General features: G+C 37.0%; 1 protein-coding gene and 1 pseudogene across 1 annotated transcript in view; both read right to left on the reverse strand.

Moving 5' to 3' along the window:
- Window positions 1–3,845: 3,845 nt before the first annotated feature.
- On the reverse strand, window positions 3,846–4,883 carry LOC103080827 (heterogeneous nuclear ribonucleoprotein D-like pseudogene; annotated as a pseudogene).
- Window positions 4,884–6,864: 1,981 nt separating this feature from the next.
- LOC103081113 (amyotrophic lateral sclerosis 2 chromosomal region candidate gene 11 protein) overlaps window positions 6,865–24,531 on the reverse strand; it is a 142,615-nt gene continuing 124,948 nt past the window's right edge. The window contains 6 exon segments of the mRNA XM_082931462.1: window positions 6,865–7,110; window positions 10,093–10,368; window positions 12,940–13,623; window positions 13,625–15,449; window positions 15,451–16,508; window positions 17,602–17,676. Coding sequence (XP_082787588.1) covers window positions 6,865–7,110; window positions 10,093–10,368; window positions 12,940–13,623; window positions 13,625–15,449; window positions 15,451–16,508; window positions 17,602–17,676 — 4,164 coding nt within the window.

Raw genomic sequence — 24,531 nt, forward strand, 5'->3', positions numbered from 1 at the left:
GTTTATACTTAATAATTTTCTTTGTGTGGTTTGACAAAGCTAAAACATACATTCTAATTTGTTTTGCCAAGCAAAGCTCTTTCTCAAACAGATTTATTTATATAACCTGTTGAAGTGGGGACAGCCTGTTATTTGATTCAATGGAGGCAGATTTTCCAGCCCTTTATATGATTATTCTTGCTCCTGTAGGAGATCCAACTTACAAGGACATGGAGAACTTAATAGTTTTACCTTATTAGCAAAAGAGATATGCTGTCTCAAAAAGAATATGTAGTTTGGACTGTGATAAGTTGGGATTTACCTCAATTAGTATATTTTCTTTATTTGCACACTCTTATTTAACATTACATTAAAAATTATTTTGAAATGATTGTTTTAAGACTTAAAAATGAAAACCAATGAGACAGTAATATATAGACTAATAGTCTGAAACACAAATCTTTTCATGTTTATTGGCCAGCCCCCCTCAAGGATATTTGGGTTACTCCATCAAGCAAGCCACAGACTTGCCAAGGTAGAGGAGAGAAAGATGAGTGCCAGTGGAGGCACTGAGATCACCTGTAGTGGTGGGGGCTGTAACTCATTCCACTAACCTCCTCCTTCTCATTTCCCCTCAGCAAGAGAAGCTCACAGGAACCACAGAGGAGGAGCTCTCAAATCTGTGTGGAGAGTCAATATGTGTACTGCGAAGCGGGACTGTGGAGGCCGGGAAACAGTGCCTCTCAGGTCCACTGTGTTAGGGTTCTCCAGAGAAGCTGAACCAGTGGGGTTTTTTTTTTTTCAAGTATAGTTGATTTACAATGTTGTGTTAGTTTCAGGTGTACATCAAAGTGATTATATATATATATATATATGTAGGTATATATATTGATATATATATATGTAGGTATATATATTGATATATATATATATCTATATAGAGAGATATATGGATGTAATCACATGTTGTTTTTCAGATTCTTTTCCATTATAGGTTATTATAAGATATTGAATATAGTTCCCTGTGCTATACAGTAGGTCCTTGTTGTTTATTTTATATACAGTAGTGTGTATCTGTTAATCCCAACTCCTAATTTATCCCTCCACCCACTTCCCCCTTTGATAACCATGTTTGTTTTCTGTGTCTGTGAGTTTGTTTCTGTTTTGTAAATAAGTTCATTTGTATCATATTTTAGATTCCACATATACATGATATCATATGATATGTCTTTCTGACTTCACTTAGTATGATAATCCATACACACACACACACACACACACACACACACACACACACACAAAAGTATTCCACTCAACCATAACAAAAAATGAAATAATGCCATTTGCAGCAACATGGATTATATATATATATATATATATATATATATATCACATCTTTATCCATTCATGTCAGTGGACACTTAGGTTGCTTCCATGTCTTGGCTATTGCAAATAGTGCATTGGGGTGCATGTATCTTTACAAATTAGAGTTTTCTCCAGATATATGCCCAGGAGTGGAATTGCTGGATCATATGGTACCTCTATTTTTAGTTTTTTAAGGAACCTCCCTTCTATTCTCCATGGTGGCTGTACCAATTTACATTCCCACCAACAATGTAGCAGGGTTCATTTTTCTCCACACCCTCTCCAGCATTTGTTATTTGTAGACTTTTTAATGACGGCCATTCTGACTGGTGTGAGGTGATACCTCATTGTAGTTTTGATTTGCATTTCTCTAATAATTAGAAATGTGGAGCATCTTTTCATGTGCCTCTTTGCCATCTGAATGTCTTCTTTGGAGAAATGTCTATTTAGCTCGTATGCCAATTTTTTGATTGGGTTATTTGCTTTTTTGATATTGAGCTGTATGAGCTCTTTGTATATTTGGACATTAAGCCCTTGTCGGTCACATCATTTGCAAATATTTTCTCCCATTCTGTAGGTTGTCTTTTCATTTTGTTTATGGTTTCCTTTGCAGTGCAAAAACATATGTTTGACTAGGTCCCATTTGTTTGTTTATGCTTTTATTTCTTTTGCCTTGGGAAACTGACCTAAGAAAACATTGCTATGATTTATGTCAGTGAATGTTTTGCATATGTTCTCTTCTAGGAGTTTTATGGTGTCATGTCTTATATTTAAGTCTTTAAGCCATGTTGAGTTTATTTTTGTGTATGGTGTGAGGGAGTGTACTAATTTCATTTATTTACATGCAGCTGTCCAGCTTTCCCAAAACCACTTGCTGAAGAGACTGTCTTTTCTCCATTGTATATTGTTGCCTCTTTTGTTGAAGATTAATTGACTGTAGGTGTGTGGGTTTATTTCTGGGCTCTCTATTCTGTTCCATTGATCCATGTCTGTTTTTGTGCCAATACCATGCTGTTTTCATTACTGTAGCTTTGTAGTGCTGCCTGAAGTGTGGGAGAGTTATGCCTCCAGCTTTGTTCCTTTTCCTCAGGACTGCATTGGCAATTCTGGGTCTTTTATGGTTCCATATAAATTTTAGGATTATTTGTTCTAGTTCTGTGAAAAATGTGATGGGTAATTTGATAGGGTTCACAGTAAATCTGTAGATTGCTTTGGGTAGTATGGCCATTTTAACAATATTCTTCCAATCCAAGCACATGGGATATCTTTCCATTTCTTTGAATCATCTTCAATTTCCTTTATTACTATTTTATAGTTCTCAGTGTTTAAGTCTTTCACCTTGGTCAGGTTTACTCCTAAGTATTTTATGCTTTTGGATGCAATTTTAAAAGGGATTTTTTTTTTTTAGCTTTCCCTTTCTGATAGTTCATTGTTAGTGTAAAGAAATGCAACAGATTTCTGTATGTTAATCTTATATCCTGCTACCTTGCTGAATTCATTTATCTGTTTTAGTAGTTTTTGTGTGGAATCTTTAGGGTTTTCTATGTATAGTATCATGTCATCTGCATATAATGACAATTTTGCCTCTTCCCTTCCAATTTGGATATGTTTTATTTCTTTGTCTTATCTGATTGCTGTGGCTAGGACTTCCAATACTATGTTGAATAGAAGTGATGAGAGTTAGCATCCTTGTCTTGCTCCAGATTTTAGTGGGAAGACTTTCAGTTTTTCACTGTTGAGTGTTATGTTGGCTGTAGGTTTGTCATAAATAGCTTTTATTATGTTGAGATATGTTCGCTCTATACCCACTTTGGTAAGATTTTTTCTTTCTGTCATGAACGGATGTTGAATTTTATCAAATGCTTTTTCTGTATCTATTGAGATGATCATGTGGTTTTGTCATTTCTTTATCACATTGATTGATTTGCATATGTTGAACCATCCTTGTGACCCTGGGATGAATCCAACTTGGTCGTGGTGTATGATCTTTTGTATGTGTTGTTGGATTCAGTGTGGTAGTATTTTGTTGAGAATTTTTGCATCTGTATTCATCAAAGATATTGGCCTGTAATTTTCTTTTTGGTAGTGTTTCTATCTGGTTTTGGTATTAGGATGATGGTGGCTTCATAGAATGACTTCGGGAGTGTTCCCTCCTCTTCAGTCTTTTGGAAGAATTTGAGAAGGATTAGTGTAAGTTCTTTGTATGTTTGGTAGAATTCCCCAGTGAAGCCATCCAGTCCTGGACTTTTGTTTGCAGGGAGTTTTAAAATTACAGATTCTGTTTCACTTCTAGTGATCAGCCTGCTCAAATTACCTATTTTTTTTTAACACATAAGGAAGCATTTATTTGAGGTTTAACATGAAATCATACAAGTAAAATTTGTATAAACAAATCCACATTGAGTCATAACACAGCAGAAGACAAAGTTGAAACGAATTGGCGGCTATGTACAGTTGGACACAGTTGTGTCTTGCACACTAGAAAGTCTTTTATAGAATAATCATCTTAGATCAACAGAAGACCAATCTTCAATGTCATCCTGCAAGCGATCTCCTCCTGTTTTCTTCAATGTCCCCTTGTAGTATGGCTGGCAATTGTTTTGGTGACTGCCACCCCCTTGAGATGCCTTGCCATAGTGCTTTCTTGGTCACTGTAGTCTGCATATCCTTATCCGTATCCGTAGTTCCTAGTTATACCCAGAATAATCATAGCAGCCGTAGCCACTATAGTTTTGATCACCACCATAGGCGCTGTTGTAATTTCCATATCCTTGATCATAATAATTATTACTTGGTTCCAGTTTTGGCCCTGACCTCAGTCACGACTCCAGCACCACCTCACCCACCAGCTACAGCACATCTTCCTCCTTTCTGTTGTTGCCTGTATGTGCAACTTTGATTTTACACTTCCCAGGACCAATTTGATGATAACTGCTTACTAACAATTTCTTAACTGGCTCTTTGTGTATGTAATAAAACAAAATCCTCTTATTTGCTTTTGTATCCATGGGAAGTTCAATATTTTCAATCTCTCCGAAGCCTCCAAAATATCCTTTGATTTGTTCTTCAGAACTATCTGGGCTCAGTCCACCCACAAAAAACCTTTTGGGGGGTTCTTTCCCTTTTAAAGCTTTGACCTTTTTAGCGTCTAGCAATTTGCCATCCAGTTTGTGTTCTTTAACTTCCAAAACCTTATCAACACTAGCAGTGTCTTTGAAAAGCACAAATCCAGATCTGCCTGATCTTTCGGTGACTGGATCTGTTTTAATTGTGCAGTCTACAACTTCCCCAAATTGAGACAAATATTCAGTCAGATCTTTCTTAACTTGTATCCCAGCTCAAGCCTCCAATAAACATTTTACCGTCATCCTGCTGATTCTTGCTCACGTTAATCTTGGATCCCTCTGTGAAATCCTTTGTGTTACCGTACTGATATATATCCTCCGTGGTGGCAGAATTGTTGGCTGTGGGTGCTGTCACGCAGCCTGAGTCGTGGCCGCAACAATGGCGGAGCATTGTATGGAGCTGGATTTAAAATGGCGGCGGACCCTAATTAAACTTAAAAGCTTTTACACAGCAAAGAAAGCCATAAACAAAAGGAAAAGAAAACCTACAGAATGGTTGCAAATGATGCAGCTGGTTTTCTTTTATATTATACTTGAGTTCTCTTTTTGGTTTTTGTGAATCTTTTGTATGTTTTTGATTTGCGGTTACACTGGTTTTCAAGTATGTTAACTCATTACTGTGTCTACTTGCTTTAGACTGGTGGTCCTATAAGCTCAAACACATTCTAAAAAATCTACATTTTCTTACTCCCCTATTTTATGACGTTGATGTCCTGTTTTACATTTTCATGTTTATCCTTTTGCTGTTCATTGTAGTTATAATTGCTTTCACAAAATTTTTTGATTTTTTTTTTTTAATCTGTGTACTGGCTTATTCAAGTGGTGTACAATCATTTTACATACTTGATTTTACCTATTTTGATTTTCCCTTTCCTATGGGTTCTTTTCTATTTAGAAAAAACCTTTCAATATTTCTTTTAGGGTAGAGTTAGTATTGCTGTATTCTTTTAGTTTTTGCTTGCCTGAAAAATTCTTTAATTTTTCTTCTATTCTAAATGATAATCTTGCTGGGTAGAATATTCTAGGTTGCGGGTTTTTCCCTTTCAGGACTTTGAATGTATTTTGCTATTCCCTTCTGGCCTGCAAGGTTTCTGTAGAGAGATCAGCAAATAGCATTGTGGGGGTTCATCTGTAACTAACTCTTTGTTTTTCTCTTCCTGCCTTTAGAATCCTATCTTTAACTTTTGCCATTTTAATTGTGGTATGTCTTGGTATAGGTCTGTTTGGGTTCATCTTGTTTGGGACCCTCTGTGCTTCCTTTATCTGGACATCTGCTTCATTAGGTTTGGGAAATTTTCAGCCATAATTTCTTCAAGTACATTTAGATCCCCCTTTCTCTTCTCCTCCTGGGATCCCTATTATGCACAGCTTGGCATCCTTTATATCAGCCCATAGGTCTCATATGTCACTTTCTTTTTCTTTTCTTTTTTTTTTTCATTTGTCTTTCTGCATGCTGTTATGATTGGGTGATTTCCATTATTCTGTCTTCCAGATCACTTATTCGTTCCTCTGCATTATTTAGTTTGGTATTTTATTGCCTTTAGTTTGGTTTTGATCTCAACAATTGAGTTGTCTAATTTTGATTGGCTCCTCTTTATAGTTTCTATTTCCTTGTTACAGTGATCTGCATTTCTATTGACAGCCTTTCTTCATTCCTTCAGCATTTTTATTACCTCCTTTTTGAACGTGGAGTCTGGCAGGCCGGAGAGGTCTGTTTCATTGTTCTTTCAGGGGATTTCTCTTCTTTTAATTGGGAGTGTTTCCTCTGCTTTTTCACTTATATTTCTTTGACTCTGAATTTAGGGGAAACAGTTATCTACTGTGGTCTCAAAGGGCTGTTTTTATTTGGGAGCATCCCTGTGTACCCTCCATGAGTCCATTATTTTTGGTGTGAGGGCTGTTTTTTGGTATGGATGCCTGCCATGTCTTTCCTCAGAGTTAGCTGGCCATCATCCCCTTGATATGGGGTATGATTGGTGTTGTGATGACCAGAGCTTGCACTGGATGTTGGGCAGGGCCTCCTCTGCTCTGTGGTTGTCACAGCCCTATCGAGAGCAGGGTCTGCTTGCCAGTTGTTGGAATAGAAGCCCCCAGGTCCAGTTCTAAGCTGCACTGTGAGGTAGGTGGGATTGGAGCACTCCCTCTGGGAAAGGAGCTGCTCCATATTCCTCTCCAGGGGCTGTCCACTGGGACGGGCACTCTGTGCCATCACCTGTTACCTAGTGCATGTGCTCACAAAATACACTGTTGTTGGCACTGCCCTTGGCCTTGCCTCTGCTGTGAGAACGCTGGTAATCAGCTCAGATTTCAGCCCTGCTTCTGCTTGTGTGCACCCACAAAACCTGCACCAGACCCACCTCAGCTGGGGAATGCTGGTAATCAGCTTGGATGTCCCTCAGGCGCTGCACTCACAAAGCCACTGGTATAAATCCACTGAAGTTGCGTACCCGGACCCGTTGTAGGAGTGGCAGTAATCTGCCCAGATTTCAGCCTCAGCAGGTGCATGTCTTGGGCTGGGAAGTGCAGTGAGGTGGCAAGGACTGTCTGTCCTGGTCTCTCTCTCTCCTGCCTGCTGCAAACTGGCTGCTACACTCTCTTCTGAGCCTCGGAAGCTCCCTATCTGTCCCCTCTGACCTCCTAGCTGGTGAAAGGGGTTCCCAGGGTGAGGGAACTTTTTCCCTTTCACAGCTCCCTCCGAGGGGTGCAGGTCCCATTCCAATTACTTTTTTCCCCCCTTTTATCCTACCCAGTTTACATGGTGATCTTTCTTGCAGCTTTGGTTGTATGAGATCTTCTGCCAACGTTCAGTAAGTATTCCGTGAGAATTGTTCCACGTATAGATTATTTTTATATATTTGTGGAGGAGGTGAGCTCCATGTCCTTCTATCCTGCCATCTTGATCTCCATCCCGCCAATGGATTTTTTAAATAAGGAATTGGCTCACATGATTATAGAGGCTGACAAATCCCAGATCTGCAAGGTGAGTAGGCAAGCTGGAGACCCAGGAGAAGCAGTGGTGTAGTTCCAAATCGAAGGCTGGCAGGCTGAAGACTTAGGATGAGCTGATGTTCCAGTTTGACTCCAAAAGCAGGATAAAGCTGATATCGCAGTATGAAGGCATTCAGGCAGGAGGGATTCTCTCAGTTAGGGGAGGATCAGCCTTTTTCTTCTGTTCAGGCCTTCAACTGATGAGGCCCACCACATCAAGGAGGGCAATCTGTTTTTCAGTCTACAGACTTAGATGTTAATCTCATCCAAAAATGCTTTCACAGAAAGACCCAGAATACCGTTTGATCATGTAACTGGGCACACTGTGGCCCAGTCAAATTGACACAAAAAATTAACCATCCCAGTAGATATTGACAGCCTCACCCTGAGAGTGAATGCCTTAAATTTTGCACCATAGGCTCCTGGCATGCTATATCAATTTTTTTTTTTTTTTATCACTGTTGTAACAAATTACCACAAAGTGGTAATGACTTCAAACACCACAAGTTTATTATCTTACAGTTCTGGAGGTCAGGATTGTAAAATGATTTGGCAGGGCTACATTCCTTCTGCAAGCTCTAGAGGAGAAATTTCTGCCTCTTCCAGCTTCTAGAAGCTACCTGCCTTCTTTTGCTTCACGGGTCAGCATTACTTCAGCTTCTGTTTCAGTGACCACACCTCTGAATTGACCCTTCTGCTTCTGTCTTATAAAATCCTTTTGATTATGTTGGGCCCACCCAGATAATCCAGGATAGTCTCTCTAGCTCCAGATCATTAATTTAATCATAGCTGCAAAATTTCTTTTGCCATGTAAGGTAACATAGTCACAGGTTCCTGGGATTGGGATGTTTGTATGTTGGTGGGGGAGGGGTTATTATTCTGCCTACCATACATGGCTAATCTCATCTTCGTATCTGCTTTCTGAAGGATCAAAAGTAGCACAGCCACCTTGGCCAAAATGACCTCCCATGAGTTTCTATAGTACTTTCTCCAACAACACTTACACAACTCTACTATAACTACTTCTGTGTTTATGTCCCTGTAGACTGTGGACTCCTTGAGAATACTGTCTTATTTACGAGAATGTAGTTTAGCAAAATGTTTGGCATATTAATTTTATTTCCATGGTAGGAAATTTTTGACCATGTCACGATATTGCTGTTAAGAGTTTAATGAGGCAAAGTGACTTGAGATTTCCATCTAGTAAATATTTCCTTCCTTTACTGCAAGCTAGATCAATGGTTTTCCCCATAAGTACTGTTGGTTAGTTGCCTGTTAGCTCTCAAATCCATTTCTCCACTTTTCCTCTGCTCTGCTTCACTGGGAACTACATTTCCCATGCCCCCTCACTCTCTGGTTTCCAGGGAGGCAATAGCAGGAGATTAGAGAGCAGGATGAGAGAGAAGAAACATAGTTATTTCTCACCCCCTGCCCCACTCCCCTGTTCCTTGTGGTGTCTCTGTCATTGGCTGTATCTTCTTTGTATTCTGGCTTTAGGACACTGGTCACACCACTTCTTCCTGATGTCCTATCTGAGGGGTGCTATCACTTTCTGCTCTTGCCAATCTCTGGATTGCCACATCATCCCTTTTAGTTTCTTAGCCTTGGTTCCAATCACCCATGAAACCAATTCCCTGTGTTCCTTATACTTGAAAGATCCAGAGGTAATTGTGCTTTCCCAGTCACACTCTGATTGCTATATGTACTGGCAACTTTGAGAATTACTAGAAATTCTTGGTCTCCCCCCCAAAATTACTACCTTGATTATGGCATTAAATGAACGATCAGAAATTATGTTTTCTATCAGCCAATTCTATTTAAACTCCATAAACTTTATGCTTTATGGTGGAAACAGACAAAAATTATATAAATTGAAATTCTTACTCCTCAAGAGTGAACCAAAGTTCAGCAAGATTCAAATATTGTATTTGATAAGAATAGAACCAATTCTCAAAAGTCTCTTAATTTAAATCCTATGCTGATTTAGCTAATTTTTAATGCAGTTTGTTTTACACAGTTTCTTCCTGAGTTTCATGTTATTAAAGAGGCTGTCTCATAGTTTCTCGAGTAAGCTAGAAAGTCACTCCAGTGTATTAGAAGTCTCAGGAATTAGTAGTATGAAACTTGTTTTTTATTATCTTTATAGTGTAAAAAGTTGTAATATCAGATGATATTGAAATTAAGAGATGAACTGCATACTGTTGAATCTAGAGCTGAAGAGTTAAAGTATATTCATAACAAAAGGCTGAACATCCATAACTGCAAATAGATACGCTGACACTGGGTGGTCAGGGATAATTTAGGGCATAGCAAAGATTTGGAAAATCAGAGAATAGTGAAAAAGGGGAAAAGTTGGGAAATAAAACTTCACTAATGACTATGTATCTTTGAGGTTGTTCTCTAAGATTCATAAACAAAACACATTTACATCAAAAGTGTTTTTTTCATTTTAATTAAAACAAAATGGTTCTAACAAGATGAAATTTGGTTACTGACTTCTATCACACAAAAGCACAGATCTCCAAACCATTTTGTTAATTGGAGAAATGACATTCTGACTATTGGCCTCACACATCATTCTGAACTGTTTAACATCTGGATAATATCACAAATGAGTGAACGTTTTTCAATATACTCTTAATTTTTTTTTTGGCCGCATTTTATGGATTTCATAATCTGGGATTGAATCATTTATATGAACTAAGCCTGCTGAAACCATTCGAGGACTTGTAAATTTTCCAGTGTAGCTTTCTCGTTTGTTAACCTCTGGAGCAGTATACGGTCTTGCAGAGCGTTTTAACTGATTATGGCTATCATTTGGGCTCTTTCCTAAAAGTCTTGCTCTTGATTTTGCTTTTTCAAGATGCTTAAATGAAGTTACATGTAAATCCTCAACTCTATCCGAACAATCCTAAATATTAAAATAAAAGATCAGGTTGGTGAGTTAGGTTTCTTAAAAGTACATTTTAGACTTACAAGGACTAAAGTTTGTAATATCAACAAAGAATGAGAGCAGTCAAATGTTTTATAGGCAGTCCCCAAATTCAGACCCTACATTCAATGCCTGCCATCAGATACTTTAAAAACCATACTTTAAAAAATCTTACTGTTTCAAAGGATCTGTTATTTCAAAAGGTATGCAAGATATGAAGCTGAAAACCAGAAATCTTAGGGGACCTGTCCTCAGGGGTCAGATTCCTAGGCAAAGACAGCCCTCCTATAATTCTCCTCTTCTAAAATATCTCTTCCCCAACCCCAAACATAAATTATAAGCTCTTATATTATACTTTTTAAATCATCCATTCATTCTTTAAAAGTTAATAAACACCTTCTTTAATATTTATATACACACACAGAGGTCAGCATCTAAGAATGAGACTAAACAAGTAAAATATTTGTGTATGGAAGGAAATACACCAAAATAATTTTTTTAAATGATGGTTGTTTTAGGGTGGTGGGATTATGGGCTTAGTTTTCCTTTTCTCTTTTTTTTTCAAATTTGTATAATATGACTATATTTTATTTAAAAAATATAATAATCTACAAGTACCCATAAGAGGGTATGGAGTTATTAGTCATTTCTCAAATTAGTGTAAACTAGTTTCCTCTGCAGTTTGAGCAGTTTGTCCCTTAATGCTTTGCAGAGATGGACACACCAAGGGAATGGGCCTGGTTTGATTTGGTGAGAAGGTGGGAGTAGATTAACAGAATTGGCAGGTAGGAGGAATTTAGGCAGGACTAAGAATTAGGGCAGCAAGAGAGAGAAGATTTACCAAGAAGGCAGTATGAAGAGTCCATACTTTTGCCTGGGTTTGCAAGTAAACATTCTTACTTTTCCATCTTATGTACATGGAAGCAATTAGGTAAGGGAATTATTAAGGGAATTTCTGCTACATTGGTGAGTAACATATAATTTTTACTTGACAGTTGATATAACATTACTAGAGTGACAGCAGAAGGGCAGGGAGACCCACATCACTGGTTATTTTTCTGGAAGCTCCTACAACTCAATTTCCCTGTCTTCTACTTTGATTGCTTTGGGAGATTTCCTGGATTTTAGAGAATCAAATGAGCGAGTCTTTCTGATGATCTGAAAAATGCCCTCTTACCTCTCAAATTCTCTGTTGTCAATTTTACTAGAGAGAAAAGTTTAGGTACTGTTGGTTTGACAGAGGGAAATAAAACTATCTCCCTTATCCATTCTTAGGATAAAGGTTCTGAGATCCTATATGATCCCATACCATATAACATAAACACAATCTCTTATTTTGTTTGGAAAAGTAATAATAAAGATTCCACTTATCTGAGGGAACTTCAGAAAGTCTTTGCTTTTCAAAAACTATGAGCCCATCTTTTACTTCCTTTTCCTCGTCTGTACGTACACACACACACACACACACACACACGATTATTGAATTTAGAAAAGAGAAATCCAAAGTTGAGAGTATGTTGATAATATTTACCCTGCTACACGTTTGCTTTACTATTTACTAGAGGTAATCATTTGCTTTGCTGTGGAAAACAAATTCAAAGCAACTATTCTGACATTAGATCTATTTTCTCATTCAAAGATAGTTATGCACATCAAATTTTCAATAAAATTTCATTTTAGAATTTGCGTTTTCCCAACTGTGGGTCATGCCTATCTATATATGCTAATAGAGAAGAGCAGTGTTCCAGAAAATTAAAATAAGCCCCTTCCATTCCTAGAGATTTTAACTTTGCTTTTGAATGGTTTATATAACGTCTAGTAGCAGATTTATCTTCCTAATTGTTTTATGTTAATATTAAAAATAGATATGAATTTCCATGTTTCTCAGCAGATGGCAGAGGGGTGGTGATGAGAGAAAAGAAAAGAGTAGAAGCTAAATTAAAATTTTACAATTCATAATTCAAGAGATTGTAAATTTTGCATATCTCTAATGCTTAGCAGAATAACTGGCACATAATATGAACTTAGTTTGTTTACTGAAACAAAGATAATTCAGCGATCTGCAAAAAGACTATATATTTATACTTATATCTGCATGAAAAGACAATCCCAGCCTTTCTGTAGTATACAGCCACTGCCAATGGTTGTACAGGTTGTGCCTGCACAACAGCCCCTGGCTGAGGGGGTCAGTCAGGGCTGAAATAGCCAGTCTTCCGTAGACAGAGCTGTGTACCCTGTCCAGGCTGTGTCAGCCGGTAGAGTCGGCCTGGAGGAAAGAATGCTTTTTTTCTAATTCGTGATCTAGAGGGGGGTCCCCTTTATTTTACATAAAGGCACTAAATGTGTTAACATTCCCTTGATTTTCTGATTGCCTTTTGAATGAGGTGAGGTGATATTTGAATGTCAGAAGAATTTTTAAAATTTGGAGGTCTGTTTATCTTGGGGCAGTTAAGGTTACATACATACTTGCATGCAGACACATATACTCTATAGATTATCTACAGAACTTTGCCAAATACAGAAATAAAAGACTTAGAAAAACATTATTACGTGTATAGTTCTTCTTGCAGTCCAATGAAGCAATGCCCTTGGAACAGATTTTCTTAGAAGAATTCCTGTGGTGGGCAGTGTGGTTGGTAATATACTAACTATCTTGTTAAATGACTTTTTTTGTTTGCTGACATGGTCTCTTTCTTTCTGAACCCCGGGCTTTAGATTTTCTCTCTTTAGTACTTCCGGGAAGAGGGATGGTTTTGAGTTTTGCTCAGCTATCAAAACTTTATATTTAAGCAGTTGTGATTCAGGGACCTTGGCATATTTTTTGTTGCAAAGTTTGTTTGGTTTTACATAAAGAGTTTGTATTTCTTCTTTGTAATGTGCAAATGTTACTAAATGTTGTTTTCTATAATTGTTATTATTTCCTTTCCATCTCTGACGATACTAGTCTTCTAATTTTGATTTCTCTCCAGCCTCTGCATTGAGGTGAGTTAGAGTATTACTTTGCCTGGAAGGAAAAGTGAGTTTGTTTACATATTCCTCATCTTCATTTAGCATCTTGCAATTAGGAATTCTTGGATACGGTGACAGTACTGCTTCAGGTTTTTCCTGTACTATCAATTTATAGGTGTTATTGTGCTCCTTCTTGTCAAGGGACTTCATTTTCAGTGTCTTTTCAAAGCAAGCATTTGATTGAGTTATTTTTGATTTACCACTCCAACTATGTGGGTCTTGTAATCTCTGTTTTAAAATCACAGGTCTCTGCTTGAGGAAACTGCACGAAACCTTGTTCTTTCCTTTGTTTCTTAGGCGTTGTATCTGTAAGTCTTTCTGATGACTTATTTACTGGAATTGCCTGGGTATTTTTGTTGGAACAAGGTTGTGCTTTAATTAAACTGAGTATTTTCGCTTCCTTAGGATAGTATCTTTTCTGTTCCTGAATTATTGATGGACTTTCTTTAATATTCTCTAAGGAAAAATGTTCCTTTTCTTCCTTTTTGGTCAACTCTGTTTCTACAAGTCTATCTTCAGAAACCTTTTGTAAAGTGGTTTTCTGAGCAATTTTTGAATATTTATTTTGCTTTTCTGAATGGTCCTCCACAAACTGATTTTCATCTCTTAAAGACAAATCTGGCTTTATACATTTTAATGGTGTGGAAGTAGAATTAATCAAATTTATATGCCGGCTTATCCCCTCTAATTGCCTTTCTGTGATTAGTCCTGATTTTGACAGTTTTTCTATAAAAAGGCTCTGGAGGTGTTTGCTTAAATCAGCTTTTAGATATAAGAGTTCATTTTCTGATAAAGCTATAAGATAGTTTTGTAGAGATTTACTTAAGGGATATTTCATGTTTATTTCAAGCCTACTACCAAAACTCCCTCTTGAAATATCTTGTCCTAACTCATGAAAAGATATTGAGGCACTTTTAGCTCTTAGAGAAGATACATTTGAGTGTATAGGCTCAGATTCTGCGTCTTTAAATAAACTGTTGTCTGAAAGGTTTTTTAGGAAATAGTTTTGGAGAATTTCATTTAAAAAAGATCTTAGCTTTATTTCCAAATGTTTATCTAGGAAATGATGATTAAAATTATTTATAAAAGACATGATTTCTTTTACAGTTTCTGAATATTTCTCCAGAAAAATATTTTGCCCTTTTGGTTCTACTTTCTCATTCATCGAATACAGATTTTGATAGATTTCTGGTAAGTCCTCTTTGGTGATATATCCTGATTCTGAAAGCCTTTCTACAAGGTAATGCTGGATATGTTTACTTAATTCAGATGTAAAATTTTTTATTTCTGACTCTGAGAGTTCTTCTAGAAATACACGCAACTTTGGATTCAAAATAGGTTTTCTCTCCAATTTGTCTACTTTATCGAAATTCTCTTCGATTTCTTCTAGGTCTTCTGTCTGACTTGGAAAAGGATGTTCAATTAGTCTTCCTAATTCTTTTTCTGGTTGTCTGCTTTTAGACTGACTATATTTGAAAAAAACATTAAATATGTTTTTCAAAAAGGATTTTAACATTATTACATCAGAGTTACTAAGTTTACCCATTAGTGCGTTACTTAAATTTTCTAAAGTAGAACTTAGATCATTTTCTTCTCTATCAAGCCTCTGACCATTACTTGGCAAATCTGTTTTTTTATCTGGTGTCGACTGATATTTTGAATCTTGTGGGGATCTATTTTGGCCTTTGTCTATGAATTCAACTCCATTAAAATAAGTGGTTTCTTTGTGAATGATGGGTGTATTCTGCTCTGAAATAGGTTCTGTTTTGCTTCTGATTTCTGAATAATACTCTGTGGAATCCTTTGGCTTTTCTTCAGCAAAAGCTGTCTCTGTATACAGCAAAAAACTCTTCTGGTATTCTTTATCTAATTCTATCACTTTTATTATCCCCGATTCTAAAAGAGTATCTACAGGAAATGCTTGTATTATCTGGCTTATAACAGATTTGGCCGGCGGAAATTCTATTTCATTATAGTTTTCTTCATAGTGAACTAGAACATTGGAAGGCGAACTCTCCCAAGCTGTGGGTAACTGACTCTGCGAGTTTATATGTCTCACTAGATTCTTTCACTCCTCTCCCCAACTCTGAGCAGATCGGTGCAGTGAATATTTGCTTTATAACATAATCATATACAAGGCTATTCAAATCTGGTTTGGAGCTAGATACATCGCTTTTTAAATGTTTCTTTTTGAAACTACTCTTTTTTTTAATTGGAAAATCTATCTCACCAGCCTCTAAGTGTTTTTCAGAGACAGGTTCCTTTTCTACCTCTGGAGAATTTCCTGGTCCACCTTCTGAAAGTGAATCTGCGGGAATATCTTTAATTATTTCGTTTAAAAGAGACTTTGAATTTAAAATGTCTCCTTCTGAAAGCCAGCTATTTAAATCTTGAATTTTTTCAAATACTTTGCCTTCCAAACTACTTGGTCGTTCATCATGAAGAGCCAGAAGTGGAGAACTATGACTTTTCTTTCTTGCTTCGGTGTCCACAGAAACTTCAGGTGTAGAAAATAATCTATCTGAAAGGTCTTGCAGATTTTTACTTAAAATTAACTTGAGCGCCATTGATTGTTTTAAATTTTCTATGTGGGAAGTAAGACTTAATGGTTTTGAGAGGCAACATTTATTTACATTTACTTTTCCAGTCATTGATGATTCTCCCTCAAAGTTTGGTAAAGATACATTTGGTAGCCTTTCCTGTAACTTATTCTTAGTGTCTAAAGTCTTTATTGTGGTCATACTAGGATGATGGGCTAAATTATTCTTAGTGTCTAAAGTCTTTATTGTGATGATACCCGGATCATGGACTAACTTATTCTTCGGGTCTGAAGTCTTTAGTGCGGTGATACCAGGATCACTGGCTAACTTATTCTTAGTGTCTAAACCCTTTATTGTGATGATATCAAGATTATGGGGCCAGGTTTTATTAGCAGGGCTTGCAGTTTTTGAATGTGTTGGGTAAGGAGGATCTTGGTCTTCATGCTCTATAACCTCGGCACTTAAAATATTTCTACATTTGAACATATCTTGGTCTTTCCTTTTTCTGACTGACATTTTGTTGTTTATATTCCTTAGAAAAGGATCAAAACCGTTCTCGATGTTGAATTTCTGGAACTGTAATATTTTAAAAAAGAAAAAGGTAAGAAATTCTGATGCATTTGTTTTAAATTTATAATAAAATTTTTAGTTAACTCTCTTTGAGCAATCTGCCAATTTATCTAGTCATCTTCCTACCTTCTACAAAGAGAAAACCAACTTTAATTATTTTAAAATATTTGAAATTGGAATAATAATGAGAATTTTAATGCAAATTTTTCAAATTCCTAATTCTGATACTATGTTGTGTTCAAGAGCTTTTTGCTACCTGGAATATTTTTAAACACTTAAAAGGCACTCATCAATAGTTTGTTTGTTTAAGAACTTGATTTCCAGTGTTAGCTCCATTTGCTTAGACAAAGGCTAACATCAAGATCTAAGTCCTATCCGTATAAATATTTTAGTAGCAATGTGGGTAATTTTTTTAAAATGCAAAGCAAGTAGTAGATATTCCATTAAAAGTATCATAAATATTCTCTAAAGAGTGACTTGGGAACACAGATCATCTGCCTTTAAATCTGAGAGTTTTAACAATGATGATGAGTTCCCACCTAGTCCTTAGCATGTTACAGTAGAAACTTGCTTTTTGATAAATATTATATATGCCTCAGACATGGTAGAGAACAGTACAAAAAATTCTCAGTTACAGTGAAATGTCAGTGTAATAGCCATAGGCAGTTTTGTAAGCTCTGGGATCAGGCTATTCTATTATTGAAATAGCCTAGAAAACGAAGTCTCTTATTCAAACTCTTTGTTCATACAACTTCTCTACTATCCAATTAAAAAAAGCAAAATGTGAAATAATCAGCCTAGTATTTGTTTAGTTCATATGGTTTTCAAATGCTAATTGATACCCAGACGACACTATAAGAATCCCTGTTTTTTTGTTTTGTTTTGTTTTTTGAGAAATACAGATTCCCAGGCTCCATTTCCAAACTGAGATTCATTAGGTCAGAGGTGGGACCTGGGAATATGTATTTTTGTAAAGATGGGTGAGTGTTTCTACTGGGTAGTCTGGTTTTGGAACCACTGAATTACATAAAGTATTACAGAAACCTAGTATTTAAGTATAACTGATATTGGGATAAGAAAACTCAGTACTCACCTGATATTTTGGCTTGAATTCTATATATTCTGGTTTGAAAGATGGTGAAATGTATTCTTTTGGTGAAAAAGCCACCTTATAAAAAGAGAAGTTTTAATTTTAGACTGCTTGTAATGAAAGGATATTCCCCAAAATAATTTTTTTCATTCAATAGTTATTAAAGATATTAAACATTTTAAAAACTAAATAAGTAGTTTTCTCATAACTACCATAATTTGCCTATAATCAAAAGAAATTTGTATCAGAAATATATATAATCTTAGCTTCCCTGACACCATAATATTCACCCTATTGAATGTGTAAAATCAAAATAATGCTTAGCAACTTTAAGCAGAAACAAAATTGGAAAAGAAAACAGAACTGTTAGAACAAATGTAATCTAATTTTAAAAGGTTGTGAAATGCTTTAGATAATAAATAGCATCTGAGGGCTTCCCTGGTGGCACAGAGGTTGAGAGTCCGCCTGCCGATGCAGGGGACACGGGTTCATGCCCCGGTCTGGGAAGATCCCACCTGCCGCGGAGCAGCTGGGCCCGTGAGCCATGGCTGCTGAGCCTGTGCATCCGGAGCCTGTGCTCTGCAATGGGAGAGGCCACAATAGTGAGAGGCCCACGTACCACAAAAAAAAAAAAAAACAACAACAAAAAAAAATAAATAGCATCTGATATTACACTGAGATAGCATTTTCAATGACTCTCAAGCTGTAATTGTTAAGTGGGTACTTACTGCCTAAGGAAACACTTCATACTAAATCAAGGTGTACAGGAACAATTATAGAATCACAGAACCCTGACTTTTTAGAGATGGATTACACTTTAGAGATAATAAAGTCCTACTCTTTGTTTTACACAAAAATCTGCAGTTGAAATTATTGCCCTAAATTACCAGATGATTAGTAGCCTAAATCCTAGGCATCCTAAATTTTCATCTGATGCTCCTACTACCACACAGTCAAGACTTCAGTGAAAGACAATGGTGCTTTCAAAACATCATAATGTTTAGAGAAAACTTGATACCATCTCTTTGCAGAACACTTAGTACTATAAACCACTTTCCTACACATTGTCTCCTTTAGTTTGTAGGGGGTCCATTATATATCAGGTTAGTTAAAATAATTCAATGAATGACGCTTTCATAAGAAATACTTTGGGTTTAAGTGTTCATTAATATTAAGCAGTTAATAACATGACTTTATTCTTAAATCTTCAGCAGCTTCCTACGTTTTGTTATTCATTGCCCTCACACGCTGACTCTAAATAATTTCTGCAAGTATCTCAGTATTCCCCACTGTAGTTTCTCTCCAGGAAAATGTGTCTAACTCTGAATTCTAGAAATATATCTCGTACTTTTCCACACCTGTTCCTTTGCTCATTTTGTTTTTCTTTGCCTGAATTTTCCAAAATCTCCCTTAAAAACAGTTTAAATTCTAACATTTGAAAGTTTATCGCCTTAATGAATTTAGTAGAAAATTAAGATTAAAAGAAATATGTATGACAAGAAAGTGGAAGAAAAAGTAGAAGAAAAAATACTATCTAATTTTTGTAAAACACACAAAACAAATAAATAAAAACTCCCCCCTAATATAAGCATGGAAAAATATATGAAAAGATACAAAATGTTAACATTGTTTTCTCAAGGGAGTAACTCTGGAGGAGAGGACACAATTAACTTTTACTCTGTTTAACTCTGTGTTATTGATTAGATGAACATACAATTCTTTTGTTAGTTAAAAAATCCAGGATAGTTATATGAGAGGGAAATGATCAGGATGCTAGAAAAGGACAAAAACAATAAGCCAATACAGGAGCTTCAAGATGGTAGACTGAACATGTGCGTTTACTTTCTCCTACCTCCCAAAGTTCCAGTAAATTAACAGAAAATAATATTTCCAAAAGAAAAATCTGGTGACAAATTGAAATTATACCGGAGTAATCATGGTTCAGGCATACAAAAACAGAGTCAGGTGGCCATTGAGGATCTTCTCTCAGATAAGATCTGGTCTCATTCAGTGGTCTCTGCACCACTGAAAACCTGAACTTTCTCTGAACTGTACCAGACCCAAGGACACCACCAGCAGTATTCAGAACAGATACCTGCCAGCTGCAAACTTATGGTCTTAAGGTCTCCCCTTGTAATTATGCAACCATTTCAGACCCAAACCAATCCTTACTTAACAAGCACCCTTACTTCTTGGCTGCTCCAATCATAATTCTTGATAAACCACTCATGTAACTAAATGTAACCTTGCAGTTTTTGCCTTTATAAGTCTCCCCCATTTTGTAGTCCAGTGGAACACAATTCAAGTGCTTGAATATGTATCTCCCAGGCTGCAGTCCTAACAAACCTCAAATAAACACCTTTTATTTCAATCAGGTCTCCATTTCTGAAATTTTGGTTAACAAATCCCATTGGAATACTAGAAATCAGTAAGGTAACACACCAAGATCCAGAAAGTTGAGAAAGTTTGGAAAATAGGAAAGCAGATGGATTGACTTAATGGAAAACCCCCATCAAGAAAACCAGAGCTTTGGGACTTCCCTGGTGGCACAGTGGTTAAGAATCTGCCTGCCAATGCAGGGGACACGGGTTCGAGTCCTGCTCCGGGAAGATCCCACATGCTGCAGAGCAACTAAGCCCGGGTGCCACAACTACTGAGCCTGTGCTCTAGAGCCCGCGTGAGCCTGCGTGCCACAACTACTGAAGCCTGTGCGTCTAGAGTCCGTGCTCCGCAACAAGAGAAGCCACCGCAGTGAGAAGCCAGGAACCGCAACAATGCGTAGCCCCTGCTCGCCACAACTAAAGAAAGCCAGAGCGCAGCAACAAAGACCCAACGCAGCCAAAAATAAATTAATTAATTAATAAAAAGAAAAAAGAAAGAAAACCAGAGCTTTAAATAACAGAAATCAGGTAGGCCTGAGAAGCAATAAATTCAAGGTCAACATATACAAAGAGAATCAGATGATGGTGCAATTGTCATAGTATTAATTAAAAAACTGCATTTGGAACAGCTGGATCACTTGGACCCTTCTTTATCACTGTTCTCTTTCTCAGTGCAAACAGAGCATACATTGCTGGCAGCATTGTCTTTCCCCAATCACTCACCAAACACCAAAACAAGCAAGACCAAAACTGCTCTCTGAGAAAATGTGCAATCTGCCTAGGTGGGGACCCTGTATGAGTTTTGAGCCTTGGCAGAGCAGCAGAGCAGAGCTTACAGCCACTCACATTTTCACATCAGATAACTGAAGGGGGATAAAAAGGAAGGAAAGAAAGTTCTATTCAGGAGAGAAATACACTGGTTCGTTGGAAATGCTGTAGGGTCTCCAGCCATCCTGCCTGCCCTCTTCCATCCCCATATACCCTCCAGGGAAGCTGGCCTGTCACACAGAGAATACCTATATAACCAACATATTCCTTCATTCACAAATATAAAGTGAGCCAACAAAGCTCATCAGATATGAGGAAAATCAGTACATGTAAGTGAAGTATCAGTAAGAATAAACAGAACTAACCCCAGAGTAAATAGAGCTATTTCTGAGGAATGTAGGGGGAGGATGACCCTTGGAAAAGATTCTAAAAAGTATCCTCAGAAATATCTAAAAGGGTATTATTGATTTCCACTTAGCTATATAATAGGCTTGTCAAATTTAATGTATACATAATAGGATTCTAGATTACCACCCTGCTCCCCTCCCCCTCAAAAAACCCACAAAACCTTGGCTTTTCTCTGTTTGTCCTCATCTCAGGTAATGATGCTACCATCTACTGAATTATTAGACCAGAAACCTGTGTCACCCTATCTCTCCACCTTCTTCTTTTCATATATAACCCAGCACTAAGTTCTGTGGCTACTGGCTTCAAAATATATCAAGTATCCAATCATATCTGACCACCACCTACTACCACTGTAGCACAAGCGACCATCATCTCTTCCCAACAATAGTCTCTTAACTAGTCTCTTGCTCCCTGTGACAGAGAATGAGAGTCACTTTCCCAAAATACATATTATCTCAAGAACCTCAGTTTTTTTAGGGGCAAAAACCTTTACTCAAAAAGCTGCATCTTCCAGCCTCCTTTAAAAGACAGGAGTGGCCATGTGACAAGGTTCTGGCCAACTACATATAATTGGAACTTGTCGGGAGAAGCTTCTGAGAGAATGTCTTAAAACAGAGGCAGACTGAGCTGACAGGTACTTTTCTTTTTTTTTGGCGGTACGCGGGCCTCTCACTGTTGTGGCCTCTCCCATTGTGGAGCACAGGCTCCGGACGCGCAGGCTCAGCGGCCATGGCTCACGGGCCCAGCCGCTCTGCGGCATGTGGGATCTTCGCGGACCGGGGCACGAATCCATATCCCCTGCATCGGCAGGCGGACTCTCAACCACTGTGCCACCAGGGAAGCCCATTTGTAGACTTTTTACTGATGGCCATTCTGACCGGTGTAGGGTGGTACCTTACTGCAGTTTTGATTTGCATTTCTCTAATAATTAGTGATGTTGAGCATCTTTTCACGTGCCTACTGGCTATCTGTATGTCTTCTTTAAAGGAGGTGAGATATTAATGCCAAAACTGTGCTTAATTTGTCCTTTAAGTGGAAATTCCATACAGTGTTGATTTCATACACTAAATTCTATCATTAAAAAAAGTATTGACTTTTCACTTTTCTTTCATACTCATTCTATTATTTAATTTTATTTTTAACATATTCCTTATGAAATCAACATTATATAGATTTGTCTTAATATTTTTATCTTTTTAAATTAAATTAATTTTTTATTATTTTTTGGCTTCGCCCTGCAGCATGCGGGATCTTAGTTCTCCAACCAGGGATCGAACCCATGCCCCCTGCAGCGGAAGCGTGGAGTCTTAACCACTGGACAACCAGGAAAGTCCCTCTTAATATTTTTATGTCAAACTACATGCTCATCCTTGTTGCCACAGAGGCAGAGGGTCAAGTTTTCCAACTACACCAAGGATTGAGGATATTATCCTCAAGAAGGGATACTGACAGACAAAAACATGTTAACTATGTGAACAATTAATAAATAGCGTTGAGGTAATCATCTATCCACTTCAGCAAAATTATCAATAGATCTTTACCTCATACTAAAAAAATTAAGTATAGATGGATTAAATATTTAAATATAAAAAAGTATACATAAGGCTTCCCTGGTGGCGCAGTGGTTGAGAGTCCGCCTGCCGATGCAGGGGACATGGGTTTGTGCCCCAGTCCGGGAAGATCCCACATGCCGTGGAGTGGCTAGGCCCGTGAGCCATGGCCGCTGAGCCTGCGCATCCGGAGCCTGTGCTCCACAATGGTCTGAGAGGCCACAACAGTGAGAGGCCCGCATACTGCAAAAAAAAAAAAGGATACATAGAAAATCTGCTAGGAGAATGCTGACATAATCTTGAAGAGGGGAAGGATAATCTAAACAAGATATAAACTAACAGCCACAAAGGAAAAGCGGCCAGATTTGACCACATAAACAGTTCAAATTTCTATAAGGACTCTGAAGAAGTAAAAAAAATGCAGACAACAAACAGCATAGATAACAAAGCATTTTTATTCAAAATACATAAAGCATTTTCACACTTAAATAAACACACAACCCAATTTGTAAATATGAGCAGAGATTATAAACAGTCAAATAACAGAAATACAAATGGATAATAAACACATGAAAACTGTTCACTCATTAATTCTCAGGAAAATGCAAATCGATAGAATATCATTTTTGTGCATCAAATTAACAAAAACAAAAATGACCAGGCTGTGAGATAATGGATATTTTCCTACATTTTGGGTGCAAATGCAAATAAGTAAATCTGGTTTAAAAGATAATCTGGTAGTATCTATCAAAAGTAAATATGCTCATGTACTTTGATCCAACAATTCTGCTTCTCATATTTATCCTATAATATACTTGTATAGGTGAATAAAGATAATACTTACCATTTAGCAAGTGACTATTATGTTCCAAACCCTTTAAAATTCTTTGAAATAGATGATAGTATACTCATTTTGCGATGAGAAAACTGAAAGTCAGATGTAAATTGCCCAAAGTTATGTGACCATGGTAGTGGAAGAAACTGGATTTGAACCTAGATATTTCTTGCGGTAAAATCCAAGCTCTTTTTCCTATATCCTAGTTTCCTATTCCTAATTCTCTTACCATCAACAAACACTGCTTTTCATTGGTAGATAAAATTAAATTCCCCATCCCCCCTACCTTTCTTCCACCCTGACCTTTGGGGAAATGATTTAGCATCCTGTCATTGTCAGGGTTTAAATAGAAACTTATTAAGCTATATCTTGAAAATCTTAATTTATGAAGGGGCTCTAAAAATGTGAAGGAACTATTGAAAGACTGTCACCTGAATCAGCTATGAGTTGAAAGAGACGTTAGTCCTTTCCAATTCAGATTAGCACTCCAGGAGTTTGTCTCAAAATACTGCATTTCTTTAACACACTGTCTACCTTGGTTCATAAAAAAACTCTTCTTTTAACTTCAAACTTCAAAGTTTATTTTACCGTAGATTCTGAAGATTTTGTGACTTGTTTATGAAGCAATGAGCTTAGACTTTTAGGAATTTGTTCTAGAACTCTGATATGTCTTCAATTTATAAGCCTGTTGCCCTAGGTGATAGATTCTTTCAACTTTCTAAGTCTGTTGATTTTATGTAACCTATGTTTTATGGGTTACCCACTGAATTTATCTTGTTCAACTTAATTTAGTTTTATCTGTCATATACAGGTCTGACTACCACCCTTAAGAAAAATATTTAAGGTAAGTTTTCTTTTTCTTTATTTAAAAAAAATTAAACTCTTGACCATGTACCTTTTATCCAGTTTCCCTCAACAGTAACATCTTGCAAAACTATGTAATATCAATATCACAACCAGGATATTGACATTGTACAGTTAAGATGCAGAC

Source organism: Lipotes vexillifer, unplaced genomic scaffold, assembly GCF_000442215.2.
Source record: "Lipotes vexillifer unplaced genomic scaffold, Lipotes_vexillifer_v1.1 scaffold648, whole genome shotgun sequence".
Classification (NCBI taxonomy): Eukaryota; Metazoa; Chordata; class Mammalia; order Artiodactyla; family Lipotidae; genus Lipotes; species Lipotes vexillifer.